Genomic DNA, 25348 nt, shown 5'->3' on the forward strand with positions numbered 1-25348 from the left:
ATAATTGATGTAAACTTTAACCTTTGGCGCGCGCGGAGCTGCGTTGGTTGATTGGAGGGCTTGCAGGCAGCCAGGCTAAATGAATTTGGCGAGCGAAAGCCAGTCAGCCAGCCGACTCTGCGAATCCGAGAGAGGGTGCTTAACGCTTGAATGCATTGCCGAGCCAAGTGCACTCGATCTCGCAGGCCTTTGTGTGTTCCGCTGACTTTTTCATCGCAAACCAAACGTCGCAGCCGGCTGTTTTTCCAAACTGGCGGCCGCTTTTCAGCCAATCGGCTTTTCACCGCGGATCTGCGCCACGTGGCAACAGGATTATAAATATCTATATATATATAAAAAAAAATAATGATAAAACAGCAACCTACTTCTGATAATGAGCTCCAGTCGACCCGGTTCATAAAAAGCGCAATGCTGAATCAAAAGATTAAAACCGTTGAATGGTTTTGCAACATTCAAAAGGCAGCACTACACCAATAAATTATTCAAATTGTTTTCTAATTTTTATAATTTGCTGTTAAGTTAATATTTTAAATTTGTAAAATTTATCATAAATTAATATTTTTAACTTGAATTTTTATAATTAATTTAAAATGAGATTGGTGTAAAAATGAAACTAAAGGTAAATTTTGCGCTTGGCAATATGTAAATGATATAAATTTACTTTTAACCTTGCCATCAATAATTCACAAGTCGATCTGACTAAGAGGTTGAATAAATTGAGTGTAGGATAATTATAATATCAGAATTACTTCAAATTAATTCTTCCCTTACCAGGACCTTTCTTTTTTTTTATCAAAGGAAAGTGGGTTCTGACGTTTGTTAACGTTTAAAATTTATAATATTTCCGTCTGTTAAGCCTAAGTGGAACCAAAAAGGAAGAATATATTCAGTAGTTCAATGTATAAGCACCCATTTAAAACTGCACTAAAAAAGTGATATTCTTAACTACATTTGCGTTTTACTGCAAAAAATTGACGCAATTTACTGATAAATCAAGTAAAAAAGATTTTCACTCACCAATGATTTCCTTCCTGCCAGTTGACATCAACTATGCAAAGCATTTTCTCTAAAAATTTAGAACAACTGATGCGCTGCACTTAACGTCAGTCTTCATTACAGCCGTCAAAATAACTTTTTCTTCCCTTCTTCAGATACCGTCCTTTTCGCTGGGGTAGGGGGCGAATCCAATATAAAAAGCACATCTAACACTGGTAATGCGCCACTTTTGATCCATCTTCGTGCTCCACCGGGGGTTCCTCCAGCGGCAGCAGTTTCAAATATAAATTGTCATCCTCTCTCTCATTTCTCAATAGACTTTGTTAAATATAATATCTTTGATTACACATTTTTTTTATCTGTCCACGGTTTCTGTGTCACAATTAAATATATTTGTTTTCTTCATGAGAGTGTTTCACTAAATAGGTAATTTTTCCATCTCAATTAAACGACTCCTCCAGATGAGTTGGTGTAGTTTTGTCTCTTTGTGTGCGGTGGACGACGCCTCATCTCTTGCGCTACACGTAATTTTTTGTTCGCAGCCGAAACTGGCCTCTAAAATTTATGTGTCCGTATGTTCGGGAAAAAGCAGTTTTACACAGGCGCACTCTGAATCCGTAGGATTATCATTACTAGCAGGACACCAAATATTACATTATTATTGTTAATATTGGTCGGTGAGGCAGCGTTGCAGCATTTCTTCTTGACGCCAGGCGTGCAGTCTGCATCATCCACTTCAGGCAAATTGGCTGCAAAACGAGACAAGAATCAGAACTACATCCAATATTTGCCGAGGGAAAGAAAAAAAAAACAATTACACTGCGCCTGCAGGTATATATAAAAGAGCAGATAAGGAAAGAGACGACACACAGGGTTTTTTTATTTGCTCTGGAGAAGCGCGCGGAGGATAAACTGCAAGGCCGCCGCGCCTGCATATACACAGCACATATAAAAATAAACATATATATCACGGTCTGGTGTAATAAAATTCATTTATGCTGCTCGCATGTAAAACAAGCTCGTAAAATATTTATTCATTTTCGCATGCATGTTTACGGCGGCGTAAAAACGACGGAGCAGCCAGGGCGAGCAGTAAATATTCTGAATTTCTGCACAAACAGTTCCACTGCATTAAGGGATTTGAGTGCCGAGAGAAAGAAGCCGTGGCCGCTTTAATTCACAATACGCTGCTTTAGTGGCTCTTAAAATGTCATACCAAATGTCTATTGACGTAAGCGAATTAGCGCATGCAATGCGGCACAAAACACAATCATGCACCTTTACTCTCCAGACGTGATTCCCAAAATTATAAATGATAAAAATGTATAAATAAAAACCAATAAAAAAATAAAAGTTGTAAAAATATTTTTTTTATTCATCTTTTTTTAGAAAAGTATTTTATTAACTTTTCTAAAGAGCAACAAAACAATACATTATTTTTAAGTCCCAAAAATTTGTAGCAAATGCTTGCACTTGAGTATTTATAAAATAAATGAGTATTATGAATTTTAAAATGTTTTTTAAACATTATTTATTTGTATTAAAAATGTTGTATTATTCCAGGATTTGATCCTTTCAAACACTTCCCTGAACTATTTTTTCTTTTTATTAAATAAACAAAATCTAATCTATTTGTTTGTTAATTGCTAACTCTTTAAAAAATTAAAATATTGTGTGAATATTAAAGTAAATTTTCAATCTGGTAGTGCAATGGTCAGGGCTTTGGACGTGTGACTGGAAGGTCATGGGTCCGGTTTCCGTCAGAGCACTTGTTTGTAGCCGGAAGGAATTCGGGTTTGAAAGCGAGGGGGGTCTTTGTTGAATTTGACTTGTGTGGCAAGCTTGTGACGTTTTCTGCGAAGTTGAACTGAAAACTTGGAGAATGGAGGGTGGCATTTGGAGGAGGACCATCGTCATCACCTGGCGAATTCGTGAAAAATGATACGTTTGAAGGAAACAAGTTTGGGTGGGTAAAAATAAATAAGCAGAAAGAACGAAAGAAGGACGAGTTGGAAAAAAAATTAGCCATCCTTACATGTGACACTAATGAGCTGCGGCAAATACTTTTTCCAGAAGGCACACTGTTTGAGGCGCGGCCCTCGGCCTGTGGCGGTCGAGTTCACGTCGAGCGTGAGGTACTCCCTGCCGTGGGTCGTGTGCAAGGGCCAGTACGTGGTGGTCCATGTGCCGTCTTCAGATAATGACGGATTCCTGAAACGAGAAAGCACCGCTCGTTTTAAAAATTGATCAATGCACGGAGCGACATTCCTGAATTGTCTGCTCTAATCATAATACCGCCAATCGCGTGAACGTCCTTCAAGCTCAGGCGTGAAATTTTAATGCCGAACTCGCTTCGTGTTCACGTTTTTGCGCGCGTGCACGATAATTTAGGATTAATGGTGATGCATACATAATTTATCGCTTTTTTATGTTGCGCGGCTGTGGGGCATGAAAATTACACCGCAGGCACTATATGGAAATGTTGTGCCGCGTGAGTGCAAATGAGTTTGGCACAGCCCTAAATAAATTAATATCGATTAGGAATAATTATGTGTTATAAGGATGACCAAAATAGTTGTTCACCTAAAATGGCTAAAATATATTTCCTTGAAAAGAAAAAAAACAACAATATAAATACAAATTTACGATGTTTAAGTAACCATTGAGTTATGTGAGAATGACAGCAAATTATTTATTTTGCATTTTTCTGTACAAATTTAGCGCTATTTCCACAGGTACAGCAGAGGTACAGATAATTCATTAGATAAAAAAAAATTTATTTCCCCTTATAATTTTATTAAATTATGAAGGACTGCATAACCTCCAAAAAATTTTGAAACTGAAATTTCTCACTCGTATGGATTATTATTCAACCTGAAATTTATGTTATTTGAATCTACTGTATTTGATCTATTTATTTTACATTGAAATTCATCATCAGAGTTGAAAATATTTTAAAATCGGAGTTATGCAATACGCTCGACATCTGTGGAAAACAGGTTGCCTAAGCACTTCAGCGTTTTTCAGTTTACGCTCGCTGTCACGCCACGCACATTGTTGGAAGCGAGAAGGGAGGGCATTTGTTTTTTCGGGGACAATATATTCGTTTTTTGCTTTATCTATCCATTCAAAGGCCTTTGATATGCTTTTTATTTAATTTGAGTCCCAAAGTTTACTGCAAAAAACGCCGCTCAGAAAACTTTGCAAAGGAAAACAAAACAGAGACGAGAAAGAGAGAGGACGGAGAACTTCACTTTTTTCGCCTCCGGCAAGGAAAATAAAAGCGCGTGTGTGTGTATATTGATCACGAGGGCAAAAAATGGCAACACCACCACTGCAGCGGCATGTCATGGTTAGGCCGAATAAAAGTTTGGCCTGGAAATAATTTTTTACAAAATATTGCAACGAATCTTGTTTTTTTCCCATTGTTATAAAAAAAAATTAAACAACTCACCCTGTTTTGGCAAAGTTGGCCCAGTATCTCATCACGCGTCGGCTGAGCTCGATCTCCTGCGGCTGGAACTTCTTGGCCGGATTGAGCGGCTCGCCGAAAACGTAGCTAATCTCGTCACCGTGCATCACGCCCGTCCAGCTGGGCCACGGGTTGCCGAGCGACCGGTACTGGAAATAGTACATGTACACGTTGTTGCCGGTCTCTGCGTAGCGGTGCGCCAGTTCGTTGACGTTGCACGTGAAGTGGTAGTCACCGACCATCTTGTCGAGCGCGTCGCGGTTCCTGACCGGGTCGTCAGGGTTCAGCCAGTCCGTGTACTCGAACACGATTGCCTGCCGAGCAATGTTGTTCACGTACGGATTCAACTCCTGCACCGCCTGTGGAACAGCAAATCGCTCAGTTATCATATATGTAGATAGACTTTGGAAAGAGAAATTCAAAGTTGTTAAAGATTGAAGCATAAATTTACTAAAATACATAAAACACGTGAAGTTGCTTTTGAAGGGGAAAGTTGAAGACTTATTTTTAATTGAAAAAATAGTTTTATTCTAGGTTATTAAAGAAATTTTATAAAATATATATATATGGATTCGGAATGCTTATTTTTTTAGTAAAGTAGGTGCAAATTTAAATAATGCCTGATTGATAGGTTAAATTTTTGAAAAATAAACTGAATTTCATTGATTGCCGTTATCCTAGTTAGATTTAGTAAATGATTTTATTAAATATGGACACCAAAAATAATCTTGAATCATGAATGTATACTTAAAAATCGATTCATGCACTAATAAAATGGGTTGATTTAAAAACTTTTTCAGTGCATATTATTCTATTTTTAAAACCAATAATTTTTAAACTTATCATAACGTTAATATTGAGAACAAATAGCTAAAAAGTATTCGCAAAAGTTTGAACATAAAATAATAAAACTGAATAGGAGCTTTGCATTTTTTATGCAAAATCTACCGTGTGTAATAGCAAAAAAATTATTCATAATACATATTATTTTTTAAATTATAAAAGTAAGCAGTTATAATCAAATTTAATTGAAAGTATTTAATTGCTTTCATTTTTCAATTTTTCAACGAGAATTATATTTAACATTCGAATATATTTTAAATATTTTTCTAATTTTTGTGTGTGCTTGTAATGTAAAAATTTTAATAAGAACTATAAAAGCGCGCATGATATTATTAATTCAATTATTGGATATATTAAATTCAAAATGTGCATAGCATATAAGTTGATAAAAGTTTAAGATTATAATTAGCGATTTCAATAAAGAGCTCACATATTTTTATGAAATAATCAAAATTGAAGAGATTAAGTGCAAAATTACACACCAGTTACAATGAAAACAAATATTGGTTAAAAAGATCATTATTTAATTTTGAAGTGCTGAAGTTTTTTTTATTAAGTTCAATATCAAAATTTGACTAACCTTGAGGAACTCGTCCCTGTTGACGTAGACGCTCTCCTCCTTACGGAAGAGCTCGGTCAGGTAGTAAATGATGAAGTAGTAGCCCTCCTCGGTGTTGCTGCCCATGAGGATGTTGGTCTTCTTGAAATTCTTGTTAGCCAAGGAGCGCGCGGGCTTCTCGTCGAGGAAGGCGCCGTCGATGATGGGCACGAACGGGAACTCGCAGATGCCCATCGTGCCCCACTCGTTGTTGACCAGGTCAGTGGCGTTGACCGTGCGCAGGCACTCGACCGTGGCCTGCAAGTTGCTCTTCGAGTGCGGACACCCGACTGCCTCGGCCAGTCTGAGCCCGCGCAGGACACTCTCCTCGCGGCTGATGATGGCCCAGGGCGCCGTCGGCGACCCACTCTGCATGATGGCCTGGTTGAAGAGGTGCCTGCTCAGCGGACTGAGCAAGTGCAGACTGACCGAAACGGCGCCGGCCGACTCGCCAAACAACGTGATGTTGTCTGGGTTGCCTCCAAAATTCTTAATGTTGTCCTTGACCCACTGCAGCGCCATCAGCTGGTCGAAGAGGCCGGCATTGCCGGGCACGTCTGCACAGTCAAAGAAGATGAAGCCGAGCGAGGCGACGCGGTACTGCATGCTCACCAGGATGACGTTCTCCTCGGCCACCAGGTTCTTGTGGTCGTACACGTCCAGGGTGGAAGTGCCCGAGTAGAAGCCGCCGCCGTAGACCCACACCATGACGGCGGCGTTCTTGGGACGCGGTCGCGGCACCACCACGTTCACGTACAAACAGTCCTCACTGAGTTGTGTGTTCGGATTCCACACGGCCGAGCCGGCGAAGTCGCCGAACACCGTGTCCACGATCTGGACGCAGCTATTGGGCATCTTGTCAGTGGTGAGGACGTAGCCGTCGCGGTCCCACCGCTCGATGGGCCTGGGGTGGCGGAAGCGCAGATTGCCGATCGGCTTCTGTGCGTACGGGATGCCCAGCCACGCATCCACGGTCTTGCCCGAGCTCGAGTGCAGCGTGATGCCGCGCACCTTGCCCTTGGTCGTCGATACGACGAGCGGGTCACCCTCGAAGTGCGGCAACGCGCCCGACGCCAGCAGCGGCCACAGCGCCAGCCACACGGCTGCATAACCCATCCGCCGCTCAACCTTCGCCCCGCCAGCCATCTGCGTTGCCAGGGATTTCTGAAAAACACACAATTCCAACCGTCAAAACTTGCCATTTTTCAATATTATTTTTGCAATATTAAAAAACAAATAATCTTTCTTTTAAACTCAAAATCAAAATTTTCATAATTGAACAGAAATTGAACTTTGTTTTCAATTTTTTTTTTTATAAAAGTTCTCAAATTTCTAGTATAATCTCTAAATTTAAATGAATAATAATGGAAACTTTCGGTTTCTCTGGCTCAGCAACCAATATTGTTTGACGTTAAACTCTTCAGAAAAAAATCTAATTATATTCCCGAACTGATCAGCGACTGGTTTTGGAATGATGCTCTGCTTTTGCTGCTTTAATTTTTATACTCGCTCCACACCAGTAGCCTTACTCTCGTGTCCATAGTTAGGATGGAACCGGTTTGGCGATATGATTGGAAACATTTATTTAAAATGACTATGAGAGAGGAGGCGACCGTCAAACAATTTTACTGGAGATTTCGTGCATACTAAAATGCAATTAAATTAAACATAGTTCTTTAACATAAAAAATGTCTATTTGTACAATCTGCACACGGTAAACGAAGTATCTTTTTAAATGTAATTATATAATTGGAGTGTAAATTAACTTTGGATACGACCTTTAAATTGAATAGACCTTGGCATAATATATCAAGTTCTCCCGTGCGGTCTTTCAAATTATCATTCATCGCCTGAGGAAACGGCACAGATCAGCACGAAAAGATTAGGCGTCTCACAATAGTTGTCCTACAACTAATGTAACTATGTATTTAAAATTATAAAAACTAGTCCTGAAAATAATATATAATTATTTTTTCTTCATTATACGTTAGGTCTTGAACTTGCAATTAAATTCATCCGATTTTGAGCCACTCTCGATTGAAAATTTAAATTCATGCATAATTCTTATTTCTCTCTTTTTGCAGAACAACAAAAATGCAACACCGGCGCCGAGTGGCCTTTATCCCCCACCCCTATTCTTTCGAAACGGTCACTGCCATAAAAATTAACGCCCCGGGTCAGGTGAAGTGCAGATTGTCGCGAGTGCGCGGCGCGCTTCCGAGCCGGAGCAGCCGAGATTTGATCGTGCTGCGCGAAATTGGAGTGCCCGCGTGTGGCCTTGCGCGTCGGATTCCGTCCGGTGCGGTGGTGCATTGTGATAAAATTGAAGTGCCCTCTCCACGCTCACTGGGCATAATGTGTGTGTTGCGAGAGCGGCGGCCAGGTGATCAATACTTGCGGTGGGCACTCCGTTTGGGGTCAGGTTCCGACCCACCGGCTGCCAGAGTGACATTTCGCCGAATCCATTGTGGCAGTGCGAAAATGGATACTCGCGGCTCTAGATTTGATATTGTTCATGGAAAAGACTAAATTGATTTAAAATTTAATATTTACTGCAATGCAATTTATTAAAGTTATTCCCAAATAAAACACAAACCATCACCCAAATTAATTTAGATTATTTTTGCTACATCCGCCTAAATATAAAAGTATTTGCAATGCACTGAGAGTAAAATTAAGGCCAATTGCAAAATGCATTTAAATCTTGAATATTTATTCTTTAAATTAACATTCATTAGCTTAAATGAAGAGGATGAAAGCCCACTTGAGATTACTTCCGTAGTTAAATGTACAGGTTTCGACTTAACTTTTCAGCCAAATATAAAGAAATTGACATTATAAAACATAAGACCTATTACCTATTAAAAAAATATCATTTTGAGTATTTTTTTTTGTAATAGAAGCTGATTCAAATTTCTATCTTTAGATGAAAAATTTAACCAGCGGGTATAAAAAATTAATTTTAGCTTAAATATAAAATTCAAATAAGAAAACGATAAAACTAATTAATTAACAATTCCCTTGAAAAAAGTTTCCTGTCTTTATTTATTTCATTTTTCACTACCCGCGGAGCGAAACGATATTCCCTTTTTTTAAACAAAACAAGGATCGGCACTCTCTTCTCCGACGGACGCATCAACTTGAATTTATTTTGGGACCAAAGTGAGCCAGATAGATTCATCATTATTTCAGTGTTTGATGGATTGGCAGCTCCGTCGGAGAGTGAGATGATTTCGCTGACCGGTCGACCGAGTGTGGAGGAGGAGCAGCGATTTGGCTTCCAGAGAGGATCAGCACAAGTTTGTGGTTTTGACTGGATCACTTCGGGGGCCCGAATTGGACGGACGGAGATTTATCCTCTAGGTGGATTAGATTTCTATTTCTGTCGACCTGCAATTGGCATGCCGAGTGGGCGTTCTCGTTTTCCTCTGCCCGGGATTGTGTAAAAATAATTCATTGCTAATCCAACGGATTTTGTGTTTCGCCTGATTGCAAGCGGGGTAAAAATAATTCAATAATCGGTGCCGCCGAAAAATTGCCCGGCCAGTATAATAACTTGATTAAGCACACAATTGGCCCTTGGCCGGCGACAAAGCAAAATAGTGTCATTAGGCGCACACGGGCGGCACATCACACAGAGATATCATCAGATATGAAAGCTCCGTGGCCCGCACATTTAGCGCTGGCTACAGTTCAAGTGTTGGCTAATTAAATGACCTTGACCTGCCACGCAATCGCCGCTTCAGACGAGGTTTGCCGTCAACGGCGCAAATCCCAACTGCAAAAGCGGGCTACATTTATATTTAGATGCTGGTTTGATATAAGAGTATTATAGAAATTTAAACTTGCAATTTATTAAATTAAATAGTAAACAATAACAATGCAGTGTTAATTTTATTAATACTTTCTGTATAATTAACTATTTATTATGTAGTATCGTTTTTCCATTATCATTAATAAATTTAAGTTGTATTATTAATAAAACCTATTATCTATTATCTACTAATTATGTTATTATGTAATTTTTAAATTGTTTTTGAAAATTTTTTAGCCAAACATATTAAAAAAAATACATGATGTGAATAAAACTTTAAAAAAATTATAAATTTAATTTTCTGATCAATCATTTATAAAAAAAAGCATACTATATGTATTTTAATAATTAACTAGTTCAATTTGATATAAAAAAATACACACAGAACAGTATTGGTTGCATTTTTTAGGAGAAAAAAATATTGCCTCACTTTCCTTTTCTACGAAAGCAAAAGAAAGTTTATTTATAGGATTGAATTACAATTCATGTTTAGCTCTCCCAAAAGAATAAGGGACTCAATAAGCAGAATGGCAATAATTCAAGATTATATTTCCTAAGAGTTTCCAATCTTATTCGAGGAGAATTTATTACAATGGTCGCTAGTAAGAGGGAGGTCTAACAGTTTGGCCCTCACGCGCAACGTTGCTGCAATTGTTTCAAACTACCTTTGGGGAGCATTTTGGCCGGAATTTATGACCGGCGTCGCTATAAAGCAAATGAATTTTTAATCATTACCTTACTGAGGGTGCATGTGTCCTATTGGGGGTGGGGCGGGTAGAAGAGCCGCAGTCACGCGAGTCTCATCATGTTACTTAACTCTGCACCTGTAACACACAGCAAAAGCCATTTGAATATTCTCCACGGCGTTTACGCAGCAACGCGACCTACAAAACTTTGTCGTGCAAACTTTCACCCAGGATTTTGCAAGTGAGCGAATTAAGTAAGTCTCTAATGACCGGGCACCAAGTGTGTAATTGTGCAAATAAATTATGCGTTAAGGTCATTAACAGATTTAGTTTAATTTAAATGGGGAACATTAAAAAAATCTTTCAAATCAAATGAAACTAATAATTTCAAAAAAAAAAAAATTGGTTTCAGCAAAAGTTTTTTTAATTGACGAGAAAATTTAAAAAATATTAAAATCCTGCATGTAAAAATAACAAGAAACAATGTAGAGTTGGAACGCTAGGAAACACGCGTCGCGAGAATTGTCCTACGTGGAAACACATCATAATATAATCCATTCTGGCAGGCGTGATTTTAAAGGCCCGATAAACGAGAGCGACGAGTTTTATCAGCGGCAGGCAGGTTCAAGACAAAGCCTCGACCGACCAAGTTTTAAAGAGTTTCACGCAAAACTTTGCTTTGCTTTAAGCAGAGCAAACTTTGCTCGGTAATTCGATTTCTGAGAGAAGGGCGTCGCGATTTTCTATTAAAATTCATAATTGGAAAATATCGCGCTGGTGGTTAATATATTCCTTACTTGTGATATGCATAAAAAATAAAGGTTGTGTGCGTTTTTTTTTCAATTAAAAATTCTCGATGATTATGTTTTTGATTCCAAAGAGGCAAGCAAAAGACCTTCCCAGAAATTAATTAAATGACACGCGCCAACGACTTAGAATAATTAGCTTGTGCGATGAGGATTTAAAATTAAATGCAAAGCATGCAAGCAAACGTTGACCACTAATAAAGCTTTGTTTGCCGGCGCAAAATTTGAGAGCTCTCCTTTGATCAGCGAGCCGGAAAATTGCGAATAATACTTGGGAGCATTTGGCCTCCACGCCTTAAATCTCTGGTGTAATCACTTTCTCTCTCACTCTCAATGGAAACTTTGCCCGGCTCAACTTGCCACCACTTCGGCGAAACTCTCCGCCAAATATTCCCGTCAAACCTCACTTTTGAGGCTTTCACGGAAAATTAATTTTCCTCTTCCGAACGAGTTAACCCGATGAATGCAGAAATTCGCCTGAAGTAATTTAAATTTCGATCGGTTTTATTTTTTCGAATGAAAATAAACTTTGATTTACACTCTCCGTGTACTTGTTGTTGTCGACAAACAAAGGGAAAAACGAGTCGGAATACCGGCGGGTGAGCGGCGGCGTCCTCGAGCTCGTGAGAGTTTATTGCCGGCGATGCAGATGTTACCATGCAGCAGATCGAAGGCTGTAACCAACGGTGCCAGCAACCATATCACAAACCGCACTTGACATTTCCACTGCATTTGCATACTCTGTATCCCGAGAGTGAGCGGGTCACACAATAGGAATGTGCAACATTGTGCTATTTGTGTACCCCACAGTTTTCACGTGTGCTCAATATATAAATGCTTGTATGCACATCAATCGCAAGTTTTGTTGTGGGAATAACTTAAACTGTGATAATGTGATTGACATTGCACGCTTTGATTCACATTGACCTTCATCCGTGGAAAGTGAAAACCAAGCCGATGGGATACAAAATTTGTTTTAAAAATAGCATTAAAATAATAAATAAAAGAAACGATCTTAATTTTTGAAATGAATATTATTATTTTTATACGAGGAACACACCCCTGACATTCTTTATTCAAATAGAAAAGCTCAGTGCGAATTATTTTTCTTTTTGAAATATTATTATTGTTGATTATTTATCCACATTGTTACAATATATTGTTTGCATTAAATTTTTGAGAACAGTTTATTTAAAAAAAGGAATTTCTAAATAGAAATGTTTCACCTCTTTTTAACAATTATGGCAGATTTATAATACAAAAATAGTGAAACCTCATTCATAACTTAATTAATTAGGCATAGATCCGCACTTTGATAGGAAATTAATCCACTTTAATATCGTAATTACCTTGTTTTTTTACCTTCAGGTTAATCACCACGGCACCTTAATCGTAGAGAAGCGTCTATTCCGGTAACGACAGAACTACTAAATAATAATGTTTCAGTGCCAAAAATTGTTCTGAGGTATCAGCAGCTGCCAAGGCCGCAGTTGTGTTTGCACTATAATTTAAAAACAAATGAAGGAGGAGGAAATTTATTGTGGTAAGCTTGAATCCCCACCTCAAGATTGTTAATGCCGATTCTAGGATCTAGGGCCAAAAATGTTACCGGTTTTCGCTAACGACATGCCGGCAGCTTTTTAGGAGAAGGAGCGTCAGTGCGCGTCAAACTAGATTTGAGTTTGGAGCTCATAATGTTTTAATAACACATGATCATTAAGAAATATGCTTGGATGGAATTTTATTATTAGTAATAAACTAATTCAACTATAATTTCCTGCGTGGATAATTTTGCCTAAAAAAAATTATTTAAAACTTTTCATAAATTTTAAAATAATAATAAACCAATTATAAAATAGTTTGAATTTCAATTAACAAAATCTAGATATTATCCCATTCCAGTTCTGTTGGCCCCTGCTATTCCCTTCATCCACTTTTGGAGTGCCCGCACCATAATAAAATTTGAACGCATTTCTGCTGCATTTTATGCGTGTGTGGAGATAAATAAAATTTAATAACAGGCGCTCTCAAGTCGCGTTTACCCAGGAGCGGCGCGCGGGCCTTGATATAAAGTGCCCTTTTCGCTAGCAAGAATATTTATTGAGACGCTTGGCTGGCAAAATAAACAAACCGGAGGGAGGAAATATAATAAAAACAGCCACGCCAGCGAAATGCACGCGCGCTTATATGCGGAATGTACATGCATGAATAATCGAATAAAAAGCAGCGTGCATCCTCATTCGCAGCCGTCGTAAATTGGGTTACGCGTCCTCGTAGCATGCAGGCTTATCTTCTTGTGCCCAAAACGCGGGCAAAAATGGCCGCATGTGTTTAATTTTATTTCAAAGAAGAGAGAAAGATATATAATTCCCATCAAAAATTATTTTCAATAGCGATGCAAAATAAAATTATTAAACAACTAAACTGGTATATAAAACAAAACCTTATAAAAAAAATTAATTTTAGTGTTTTTACCTTGCTGCGCAGCTAATTTTCAGTCGAAAAGTGAATATGATGATGATTCAAAAAAGTAAGATTTTTTAATATTATTTATTATCGCATTTCTAGATTGCAAAGGAAAAATTCTGAGCTAAACAGAAAATTTTAAAAATCAAAATTTTTAACTTCTCATTTTTAAGGGAAGTAAGATTTCTTGGATTAAGGAGTTTTATCTTTGGGCATATAATTAGCAATAAACCTGACATAACTCTTACTCCCACCTTTAGCTGTTCCCCATTATCTATCACAGTCCGTGGCGTCGTTTTAATTGTCTCCTCTGCAAGCACAAAGCTGCTATGTATTTTTTATCGTGCCGCCCCATATCTGTGGGAAGCTAACTAATGTTAAGTGAGGTCAAATGCGTGACTATTTACTTATTAACCCCCCTGAGCCACCCCTGGCTCGCTCTCCCGGCCAGCCGGCGTTTTCGGAACGGCTCGCTCGCTGCTTGTAATTTCTGTCACGCAAGCCGAGGAATTTTTGTTATCATCTGCAACAGCCATTATAATGAAAAGCCCTTTCATTACGGCTTTTAATTGTGTCTGCAGTTTTTTCCACTCCTCCTCGCGGGCATTTACGACCGAATTTCCACCCAAGGCAACTCCGTGTATACTGCAGCACGCTCCTCATTCAATTACGGCATGCAGATTCTGGCGCGGACTTAATTTTATGGCTCTTGTACTATGTACTTTGCTAGAACTTTTGAGGCTTTCCTTATCGGACGCTTGCGACTTGCGACGCGAATCGGTCCACGCGAAATTGCTTTTTCGTCAGCTTGTGTGTGATATACGGCGGTAATTTTCATAATGGGGGTCTAATTTTTAAATTGCGAAAGTAACGACCAGCCGTTAAGAGCTGATCTAGATTTCTGACTATTTGCATAAATGGAATTGCTCACGATGCGAACTTTGATTAGATCGCACTGGCATGAACTGAAGTAAACATCATAAATACGTGCAGGATAAAAGGCAAATTAAAAAAAAAAAAAAATTAAAATCCATAACAAATTTATTTTAGTTTCAAAGTATGTCTATTGGGTTCGACAAAGGGCAACTTTGCCCCAACACGAACTCATCCAAATTAATTGACAAAATAAAAATTTTAAATAAGAGAGAAAGAAAACATTAATATTAATCAAATAATTTTACTTTGGCTTATTTTTTTTTCAGAAATGATTAGTGGGCTTGAAATATAATTAATACTTTTTTAATGTTATAAATATCTAAAAACGTCTGCATAATGACAGGTTTTATGCAACCAAACCTACTTTTTTACCTCATGGAATTTTCAGATTTCTCTATTATTTTATTTGATTAAAAGAACATGACTTGATTTTTGTTAAATTTTTTTTCTGAATTTAACTTTTGTTCACGACTTTAGTACAATATACAGATTTTAATTTAAAAAGAGTAGAGTTGATCTTGTTGTTTTAGGATTAAATTGCAACTCATGGCCCAAATTGGGTGATCCCCCAATGTAAACAAAAGTCTCTGGATCCATTTTGGCGGTTTCCTTGAAAGCAAATTAGTCTGAATCCAACGTAATTAAGTGGCGCTCGGCCCGGCTTCTCGTCGTAATTTATGCCAGTGGCAGAAATTAAACGCGCAGCGGAGACGCGAGTGTGACATTTTTAGGCTGCAGCAGTTGATTAGGCAATTAAGACTTTTAATATGCGCGAGAGAGCAAGAGAGCGGCGCGGAAAGTTTCTTTGGGCCCTCCGCAGCACGCCCAAGCTGCTGCTCCTTAAGTGGCGCACGGAATGACAACAACAAGATGACGAATGAAAAATTGTGTGTGTGCCGCGAGGAAAGGGGGAGTCGTGCCGCTGCTACTTTTTGTGTCGCGCCCAAACGGAACGACGGCAAAAAGGAGAAAGAGCGAGCGAACCAAAGAACGTCTTCCTGCAGAGACCATTGTGCAAACCGGGCTTCACTTTCTCCGATATTTTCCTTTTTATTTATTTATGCGCGGAAAGTAAAAAATGTCTCATCAAGCTGGCGGAAACATTTATAAACGCCAACATAATTGAACAGGAAACAGGATGGGTAAAGAAAGTGAATTTTTTTAACTTTTCCCGACTTTTGCTAGAGATGAAAGAATTTTTTCTTTTAAAGTTGAGCAGCAGGCAAAGGGTATCGATTGCTGTGAACACGCTTTTGTTTCAATTTCACCCTCCAGTTAGTCTACACGCTCAAATTTCATGATTGCAGTGGGCAATAAAAGTAAAAATAATTAATTTTATGTTGCAGATAAATATCTCGTTAAAAAAAATACCATTAAATTTTTTCTTAAAATTTCTTTAATTTAATTTAAATTAATTAATACCTTATACGTACTTAAGATGGAAAGTAGTGTTTTAAAAGTATTATCAATGAATTATCATTTTTATAAGTTTAAGTACACAAAAAACAATGTACATAGGTTCTGAGAATGGAGAACTTTGCATGTTTAGTTGTACAATGACCAATGAAATGTATGCGTCCAAGTTTTATTTATAAACCCATGAAATTTATAGACCCTTGAAATTAAATTTAAGATTCGCTTGAAAAAAATATTCACATACTTTTCATTAATCCAAATGAGAAAAAACAAAAATGGAAAATCTCATGACAAATCTGCTTGTTGAGACTGAGCGAAGGACGACAGGCAACAGTTTTGCATCGAACCAAGCATTCCCAAAGCAGACGGTCTCATTATCCGAGAGTACTTTCGGCTTTTCCCCAAATTGCCACTCCTGCCGATGGTTGTGCTGTGCGCTCTCCCTCGATAATTACGTCTCCATCCCGTGTATTTTTGTGACGCAAGAGAAGTGCCGAGGTATGGAAACATACCAAACTCGTATTTGCCTCCCGAGAGATTGAATCTCGGGCTGACGTCATACGCGCGCGGTGACAGCCAAGGAGGACCAGGCCAAGATATATATATTTTGCCCTCGATCGCAAAAACCATTTAATTGGAATGTGCCCTAGCTGCTGTGCTTGGCTTTACCGAGCCTCCCGCGGTTTTGCCCGTCGGGATGCTGCCACGTTTTGTGCCTTTCTAATTAAAACTTGCGGCTTTTATCGGGGTTCACTTTCATATTTGATGCACGCGAAATTGAGTTGGCACCAGGTAGGATTTAGGGTTTGGCGATCGCGTTTGCAGCCGCCTTTTCTGAAAAGACTAATTTTGGATTCCATACCTATAGGTGCATTTTTGGAGGGAGTGGTGGATTGATCAATAACTCTAATAGAGGAAAAGTCTCTTTTAAACCCTGATTTAGGTTAGCTCATTTTTTTTAGTGTGTAACAAGTGATTGCAACAATCTTATTATAAAATTTAATTGAGACAATATAACATTTTAAAATATTTCTTCAATACTTTACAGAATTAATAATGCAATGCAATACCATTTTTTATATGTATATTTTGGCTTAAAAAATTATTAAAAATATTAGAATGTTGCATATTTGAAAGGCAACAATTGAAAAAGAATTAAAATTAAACATGAGTGATGAAGGTAAAAAATACTAATTTTATAAATTACCAGTTATCGCTCTTCTTAACCGTTAGTGAGAACAGCACATATATATTCCTGGACTTTTTAGAGACATGGATCGGCCTCAATGCTTCGGAGAAACCCATTTTTATCTTGTTCAGATCCATTTTAGACGCAATTAGCCACAAGTATTAAACGAGGCGGCCATTAAACAGTCATTTTCCTCTCAACGGCATTGGAGTGGAGCAATTAAAGCAGAATAATTCACCAGGCGCAGAACGAAATGGCGCCGTTCAAGCTGAATATTTCATCAGCAGCTAGTGTGTGGTCTTATTTTGGTCTATTGCGAAACAGTTTGTCATCTTTAATTGCGGTGTCAACTGCTGTGGCACCGAGACTGCGAAATACCTGAGGGAAATATTTCATGCTCGGCACACGCAGTCACTCACCTCGCTGCTAATATTGCAGCCCAGGGAATCGACGGATCTCTCTCTCTCTCTCTCTCTCTCTCTCTTTGCAGGGCACGTGCCATCGATCGCGGCGCTCGGCGATAATTAATCAGCCAGTTAATTAGTAGCGCATGGCGAATCGCACGATTAACTCTTTTGATTGCTCGCCAATTTGCGCCGGATTTGTGTATAATGATTCCGTGTTGCGAATTTTTCATCCGGGCGCTAATCAGCTTTGGCCCGGTCGAGTGTTAATGGCACCCTCGCTCTTATTGATTCACAGGCTCGACCGCGGTGGCTTAACTATCGGAACTCCATTAAGTCCTCTCACTCAATGCGATTCAGACGACAAACTTAACTTTCCTTTGAATGTAATTCAAAAATTAATCGGACGAAACGCGAAGAGCTGTAGTTAGGCCATTTGTTGAGCAGATGTGTCGTGCGGGCTGCATAAGTAACACAAGACCAGGCGCTCCCTCCACCTGCTTCTTCCTCTTGCTCCCAAAACGCCCGCCGTCTTGATTTGTCGTTAGCGCCCCTGAGCACGAATTGCGAATCAATTTCCACTCAAACGGAAATGACAAGACCAATAACTGCGAGCAAGCGAGCGCGCGGTCCGTATTGTTATTATTATCATTTTAGCATTTGCTGATGGCGAAAGAGAGAGACCATGCTTGTTATGCGGTGTGTTGTTGGCTATTGATTGAACGCGGCCCAGAATTGTCCTTTTACAATAGCACCAAATACACTCGCAGCTACGCCACTTTTCCGCCACCCTTCATTCTTCCTAAATCCGCCTTCAGCCTAATCTTTGCATCACCTTACATTTAAGTTCAATTGATAAATCCTATTCGGAAGGGATGAATGTATAAAAACTGCAAGAGTTTGTGTCTGTTAAAATTCATCTTTAACATTGATAAAAGATCTACTGGAAGTAAACCCAGAGAGAGGGTGGCAGTTTTTTTTTATTTCAGCCTCTGATGTAAAATTAAAAATTTTTCAACTTTACTTGGCTTTTAGTATGATATTTTTTTTTTATAATTTGTGACATGCTATTTATTGTTTTTTTTTACGTATATGATTTAAGTTGATTGTTCCGATATCACAATTAATTTCTTCTTCAAGTAATTGACCGATCATGTTATTGGTTTACTTCATTTTACTGTGGTTTACTGAAAGTAAAAAAAGGAATATTTCTTACATAAATTTTATACTTAGAGTTTTAAAAATTAAAAAAGGTTTATGAAGTTCCAATTTTGAGTTCTTAATTTCCCCTAAATTTCAAGAAAACCTCAAATATCTTCACTTAATTTTAACGACTCAAAAAGTATAATTTAGTAATTGGATTTTCTATAGCTGGAAAAGCACAAACCTTGAATTTTTCTTAGGCGGCACTCGGAACTGCGCATTGGAATTGGTCTGCATTAAGTTGGAGTGGCAAGCGTGTAATTTGCATCACAACAATCGCATTTATCTGTCAGAAGCAGATAACTGACTGGTCGAAGCGCGTTTGTCTTTTTCAGCTTCTGGCTATTTGCACACATCAATCAAACGCACGCTCTCGCGCATTACACTTCAATCCCATCAGTCACAAGCCCAAACACAATTATCCGTAATTTTAGTTCAACGTCCTCGAGACCAAATGAATTGCAGTTTTTAATTTCTCCCACTGACCCACATTTGCGATCGAGTGGAAAGCGATATTGTGTCCATATTTATTAATATCAGGTTTAGCGAGACGCTGCAGGTACGGTGCGGAAAATTGTCGAGATTTTAAACCGCAATTTTGGCGGGTTGAAAACGAGGCCATTTTCACAACATGCGGTTGAAATAAAAAGAGGTCTATGCACCATATCTGCGCTCTGCCAACTTTTTCTCTCATTTTCCAGGCCAACCAAGTACACATACATATATTTTTTAGTCTCTCAACTCGGCGCACTACTACTTCTATACACTCGCCTTGCGTTTAATTAGTCGGAAACTTGAAATCTCTCCTTTGCACGGGGGTGCTTGTTTTTTGAGCCCGCCAGCCGAGTTGTTCGATAATTTTGCAGCATGTGGAGAGAGAGCGGGCGAGCGAGAGAAAGAAAAAAAGGGCGCGGAAAGGAGGCGAGCGCGGAGAGAAGAAGAAAGTTTACGGCGCGCGCGGTAACGAGAGCCTCTTCAGCTTAAACGCAAGAAAAGGTCCCTTACTCAATCTATACCGGGCTAAAAGTTTTAATAACATGCATGCAGCAGGTACAAGGCGGCGGCGGCAGCACCGACCGACGACAACGTCGTCGGCAGCGGCGCCGGCGGTGCTGGGGAGTCAAGTGGAGTGCGAGGGGTATCGACCAGTAGGCGGATTGAATAATTTATGTTTGCCGGGAGGAGCATTGCAAAAAAGGAAAAGCGGAGGGCTCCTTGCATTTGCACACCGGCCGGCCGCATGCAATCGAGAGTGGCCAATTTCTTGCGGCGCCGCCCGGATTATCTCGAGAGAACGAGGGCACCTTAATTTAGCTAGGGAGAGGGAAAGAGAGAGAGATGGCAAGACGGAGCACCGTCGAAAGTAAACTTGAGGTCCATGCACAAGTTTCTTGATGAAAATTTCAGGTTGGAAATGTGTAACTTCAGCATGAATTATATTGACGTAGTTTTGCCGGAAAAAAAATGCAATTTTTTAATAAGGAAAATATTAATGGTATCTAAAGATGATTATCTTTTTGAATAAAATATTTTATGCATTGTGAGTTAGTAAATTTCTTAGTGAATAAAACATGTGCTGTAAGAATATATGCAATTGCACTTCACGTCAAAATGAAAATTATAATTATTATGACACTAGAAGATGAAACCAAATTTACTTGCGGATGAACAATAAAAACTTTAGAATATACTGTTTCATCAATATAAATGTCATAATTGGCCTAAATAGGAAATGGTTGATTTGTTTTTAAAGATGGTAAACCCCTGCTACATTATTTAAAATTGTATACATTGAATGTGAGTATGTCGAATTTGGCAGTAATTTCATTATGAGTATCAGTAAAGACACTAAAGATGCAAAAATGGCAGGTTTAAAAATTTAGCCACAAAACCTACTCAAATATTAAAGTAAAAAAGCCATTTAAAGGAACTGCAATCCGCAACTAACATCTATATAGTGAAATATTGTACCCAAAACCAAATAACAAAAAATGATATTATGAATTAATAAATTATAATCTATTATTTAAAGTAATAAAAATTTGCAAAATTCCGTATTATGTTTGCAGTTAGTTGTATTCTAAATTTGCCATGAAAATGTGATATATTCAACTTATATTAAATCAAGCAATGAAGATATTGTAATCAATCTGATAATGCTGAGTAAAACTTATTCTTATTAGTAAGTCTAAAATTTAAATAAATCTCCAAAAACACAAATTTATTTGAAGGCTCCAAAAAGATTAAACTGAACTTTGACATTAAAGGTCAGTCCGTCTGAACCTTTTCCGTTATAAATTGGATTCAGATTGACATTTTTGCCGGCAATGATGCGCGCCGGTCTGTGCAGATAAAAGACAACAAGATCAAAAGAGAGCGCGCCAGAATTACAGGGGACACTTTGCAAACAATGCGGCGCACGCATAAAGCGAAAAAGCCGTTCCGGAGGCTGCCCGCCTGCCGGCAGGCACTTTTTTATGCTTGACAGTTCTGGGGAAACGCGAGCGATTCGCCAGAAAAGCGAGCGGCCGTCAACCGTGAAAGAAACTAGCCACTCTCTCCGTATTTGAAAAGTTGTCGGAAAAAGTTTCCTGACGGCCGGCACAGTGGAATTTCATTCGTTTCACGAGTTTCATCCATCTACGAAATAACTAGAACCGGGAATTTTTTCCATTCTTTACGAGAAAAAGCTTGAATTTATTTCCCTTCCTCATGCTTTAATCGTAATTGAAGTTTTTTACTTATTCGTTCACACTCAACGAAACCGGTGGTCGCGCCGCAGAAAAGGCGCCACCAACACAAAGCGACTCCGAATACTGCAACAAAACACCCTCAAGGTTTCAAGGCCGCTCTCGCTTCTTTTGCGGATAATGACATCAATTGTGCCTGGGCTATGACCACTGGGCTTTTTGCCCAACGGATTCCTCCTCCGACGACCAAGACTCATTACTCAATACCGTCTAACTGCTCCATTACGTGAGTGGCTGCCGGCAGAGAGATCGCTTCGCTTCGCAGTAAAGCGCATTCACTAAAACTGGACTTCGCGCATTTTTCATTTTATTTTCTTGCAGACCAAATTTTATATTTGAACGCTTGTGAAAAGTTTCTTCTGTGACTAGATTTCGTCTAATTTACACTCCATTCCAATGAAATTCAATAATATTATTGCTGAATGAACTTAATTGTACACTCCAAGCTTATAAAATTTAAGCAAAACTAGTCCCTCAAATCTAGTTAAGAGAAAATTAGAGGACTTTAATTAAAATAATTATAACTAATCCAATTACCACTTTTTTTAAACTGTTAAGAGCAGAAAAAGAGTTAAAAGGGAAAAAAATAATCTAAGGGATTTAGATTTACAGAATATTTAGATAAAGCAACTTAATATTGATTCCAGCAATTTTAAACTTTAAAAAGCACCGATTTGAAGCAAATTGGATTCCCAAAATATTTCAATATGTTTCATTTTCTTCTCCCGTTTATCACATTATTGAGCATCTTTGTCAAAAATGAAGGTCCAAATCCAAGGGAACAAAAGTTGCAAAACAAATCGCATAAGATTCAAATTATTATTGTTGTTTATTTGTGCACATTGTTAGAAATATATTTTTTACATTCAATTGTTGAGAACAATTTAAAAAAAAATAATTGTTTGATAAAACGGCACCACCACTTGCAAAAACTTTGCTAAAACTTTCAAGATCAAAAAGATCCCATTGTCTACAATATTTATTCCTAGGAGCCAGAAAAAATTTACTTCCATCAAAATTATGTCTAAATGTATATTTATTTGAAATTAATTGAAAGCAAAGTTAAGCTTGAATTCAAATTGAAAGTGGGATAATCCAAGTATGTAAATTTATACTTTTAGGATACGCTTTTATGTATGCAGTGAAACCGTCGACAAGGCACGTGTGCGAGTGGATAAGAGGCAACGAGAGGAGTGGCGAAGGGCGAGAGCGGAGGAAAAGTGCAAATGGCAGGTGCGTCTCGCTTTGATTAGTCTCGGAAGCGGTTTGCAGGTGTCTGTCATTGATTTTCCGCACGGGCCGAAAAAGCGAGCGCCCAAGTTGTCAAGTTTGCGCGAACAAGAAAAGGGGCGGCGGCGGTTGCATAGCCACGAGCAGCGGCTCATCCCTTTCATTTGGCTTTTGACTCGGCTCGGCTCTCCTCCTTTTTATCCACTCGACTGATGATGATAGAGAGTTGGGCACTTAAAATCCACTAATTAAAGACTCCATCATCGTCGTCATCTCCTCCAAGTCAACAACAACAACAACATGCCCACAGTGCAAAAAGTAAAAAAAGCTGGCCTTGCAGAGAAAAGTTTGCTTATGCGCCCTCTCGACAGGCTAATTAAATCAATTCGCTCGCCTTGTTGAAAGATTAATTGCCATTTTTTTTATCGTTCGCGTGACTGTGAATGCAAATTTTTCTTTGCTTACAAAGGTCCCTTTGTTGTTCAAACAATAATTTTGCTTGCGAATTCCGCGTCGACTTGTCCTTTCGCTTTACATCAACTTTTACACGAATCGTCTTGGCACTAAATTTAATATACACGCTCCTCGCGTATCAACTATATTTTTTATTGTGTAGAGCCTCGCAGGCCGCAACAAAATTAAAATTTTCCGGCCGGTAATAAAGTTTTATGGCTGCTTTTTAGATGTACTCGCGCGCGCTGCATGGAAAAGATAATAGCAGAGAGCGCGCGGGAACATAAAAAAGGAAACGGCAATTTCCATTTAGCTGCTGCTTCGGCTGGTATTTTCGGTCCATCGAGCAATTTTCCAATAATCGGATATTGAAAATATAATCTCAGGAAACGACTGCCTGCGAAGATTTTTATGGGAAATTGAGCATTTTTTAACAAAAGGGTTGATCCGGCAGGAAATAGAACACGGAGAGGCGGCGATGTCTGTTATTCATTGTGAATGTTCTGCAGGAGAAAATAATCCGATCTTCACCAGGTCACAATTTGCTTTTTAGGCTTGGGGAGGTTTATAGTATTGATACAGTATAATGTAATGATGATAAAAATATTTCTTACAATTATACAAAAATAAATTAGTTTTTTATGACAGTAAAAACAAATTAACATTATTTGTTTTGAAACATTTTTAAAATGCGTCGCAATTTAAGTAAAAAGGTATGCTAACAAAATAAGTTTTAAAGTACAAAACAGAGGATATATGCCAGGATTTATTCTTTTATGATAAATAAATTTTCAATTAAATTCTCATTGTAATAAAAAATATTATATATAAGAATAAGCTTTAAATTATTTTTTTAAATTAAAATTGTAAATGATAATCTCTTTATCATGAGCGAAAATTAAATATAAAGAATTGTATATATTTATATCTTTAATTTATATTATACTCTCAAAACTGTTTACTTATGCTATTTGTTAGATTCCAGAGAAAAAGAAAAAGGTCTTCATTTTGTACTGAGTGAAAATTATATGCTCTGGCTTTTCCCTTAATACTGTTTCAATCTACTACTTTAATTAATCCGCGGGGCAGAGTCCTCCATTGCTAAACTCGGTTCATGCAGCGCAGTGTGAAAGTTTTTCCACAGCCCAAGGCAACTCCGCTGCAAATACGTGTGCAAAGGAAACGTTCCTTGTGTTGGAAAAGGTTACATTCACGTCCTGTGCACCACGGCGTTGGAGTGGTGAGCCGCGAGAGAGAGAGAGAAGCATCTGCTATATAGTGATGTCGCATCAATGGCCATATTTGCTGAGAGCATTCACACAACGCCTGCTTTCTTTACAATTGGAGCGCCGAGGAGCGAGGACGTTTCAATTACTCAATAAAACAAGATGAATGAATAGAGATACAAATATATGTGTATACTGCTTTCTACATTCGTCGGGCTCAACAGTGCCAATTTTCTGAATGCCGCCGCGTTCAAAAAGAAAACGCGAGTTTAGAACTTGGCTTCCTAACGACTTAATGAGATTTTATGACCGTGTGTGCGCGTTTGTCCGATCGCTTCTTTTGTCAGCAGCACTTCATGAATTATTGTTAAATAGGGTTTGGCTAGGGCTAAGTAAGGACCAAATAAAATCTTCCAGTACTTAATCACCATAGGGTCAGACGTGAATAGCCAAGAGAGAAAGATACAGAAAGAACTTGGAGAAAATCAATCTTCGAGCGACAGGAAGATGCATCATTTGTACAACTCGTTTGTGCACATTCGCCCCTCCAAACTTTTACAAGATGCAACATCTCGTTATCTGTCGTCCTCCATCGACGACTAACTGCATTCCGAAGGACGCCGCTCTAGATTTATGGCTGCGGCGCCGACTGAGAGAGAGAGAGAGAGAGAGAGAGAAAGAGGACGAAGGGCCCGCTAGACAGAGGGGTCCAACTGAAACCGACGCGGCGTGTAATGGAATATCAATAGGCCGATGAGAGAGAGCAAGAGAGACGTGTGCATCGACGAGCGTATCTCTCTGCTGGATCGCGACTGCCTGGTGCACGCTAAGCTTGCAGTTTTCGTTCGCCCGCGATTAAT

General features: G+C 38.7%; 1 protein-coding gene across 3 annotated transcripts in view; it reads right to left on the bottom strand.

The window, feature by feature from the left end:
- Positions 1-1080: 1080 nt before the first annotated feature.
- LOC132203051 (acetylcholinesterase-like) overlaps positions 1081-25348 on the bottom strand; it is a 30577-nt gene continuing 6309 nt past the window's right edge. The window contains exons 2-6 of one of the 3 annotated variants that reach the window (XM_059630495.1): positions 10459-10547; positions 5892-7073; positions 4451-4827; positions 3032-3207; positions 1081-1745 (exon numbers count right to left, since the gene is read on the bottom strand). In XM_059630495.1, the coding sequence (XP_059486478.1) occupies positions 1591-1745; positions 3032-3207; positions 4451-4827; positions 5892-7055 (1872 nt within the window). In that variant the 5' untranslated portion in view covers positions 7056-7073; positions 10459-10547 and the 3' untranslated portion in view covers positions 1081-1590. Of the gene's footprint in view, positions 1746-2344; positions 2917-3031; positions 3208-4450; positions 4828-5891; positions 7074-10458; positions 10548-25348 lie in introns of those variants that run through there. The other 2 variants (XM_059630493.1, XM_059630494.1) reach the window with 2 other exon arrangements.

Source organism: Neocloeon triangulifer, unplaced genomic scaffold, assembly GCF_031216515.1.
Source record: "Neocloeon triangulifer isolate White Clay Creek 2 clone unplaced genomic scaffold, ASM3121651v1 ptg000017l, whole genome shotgun sequence".
Classification (NCBI taxonomy): Eukaryota; Metazoa; Arthropoda; class Insecta; order Ephemeroptera; family Baetidae; genus Neocloeon; species Neocloeon triangulifer.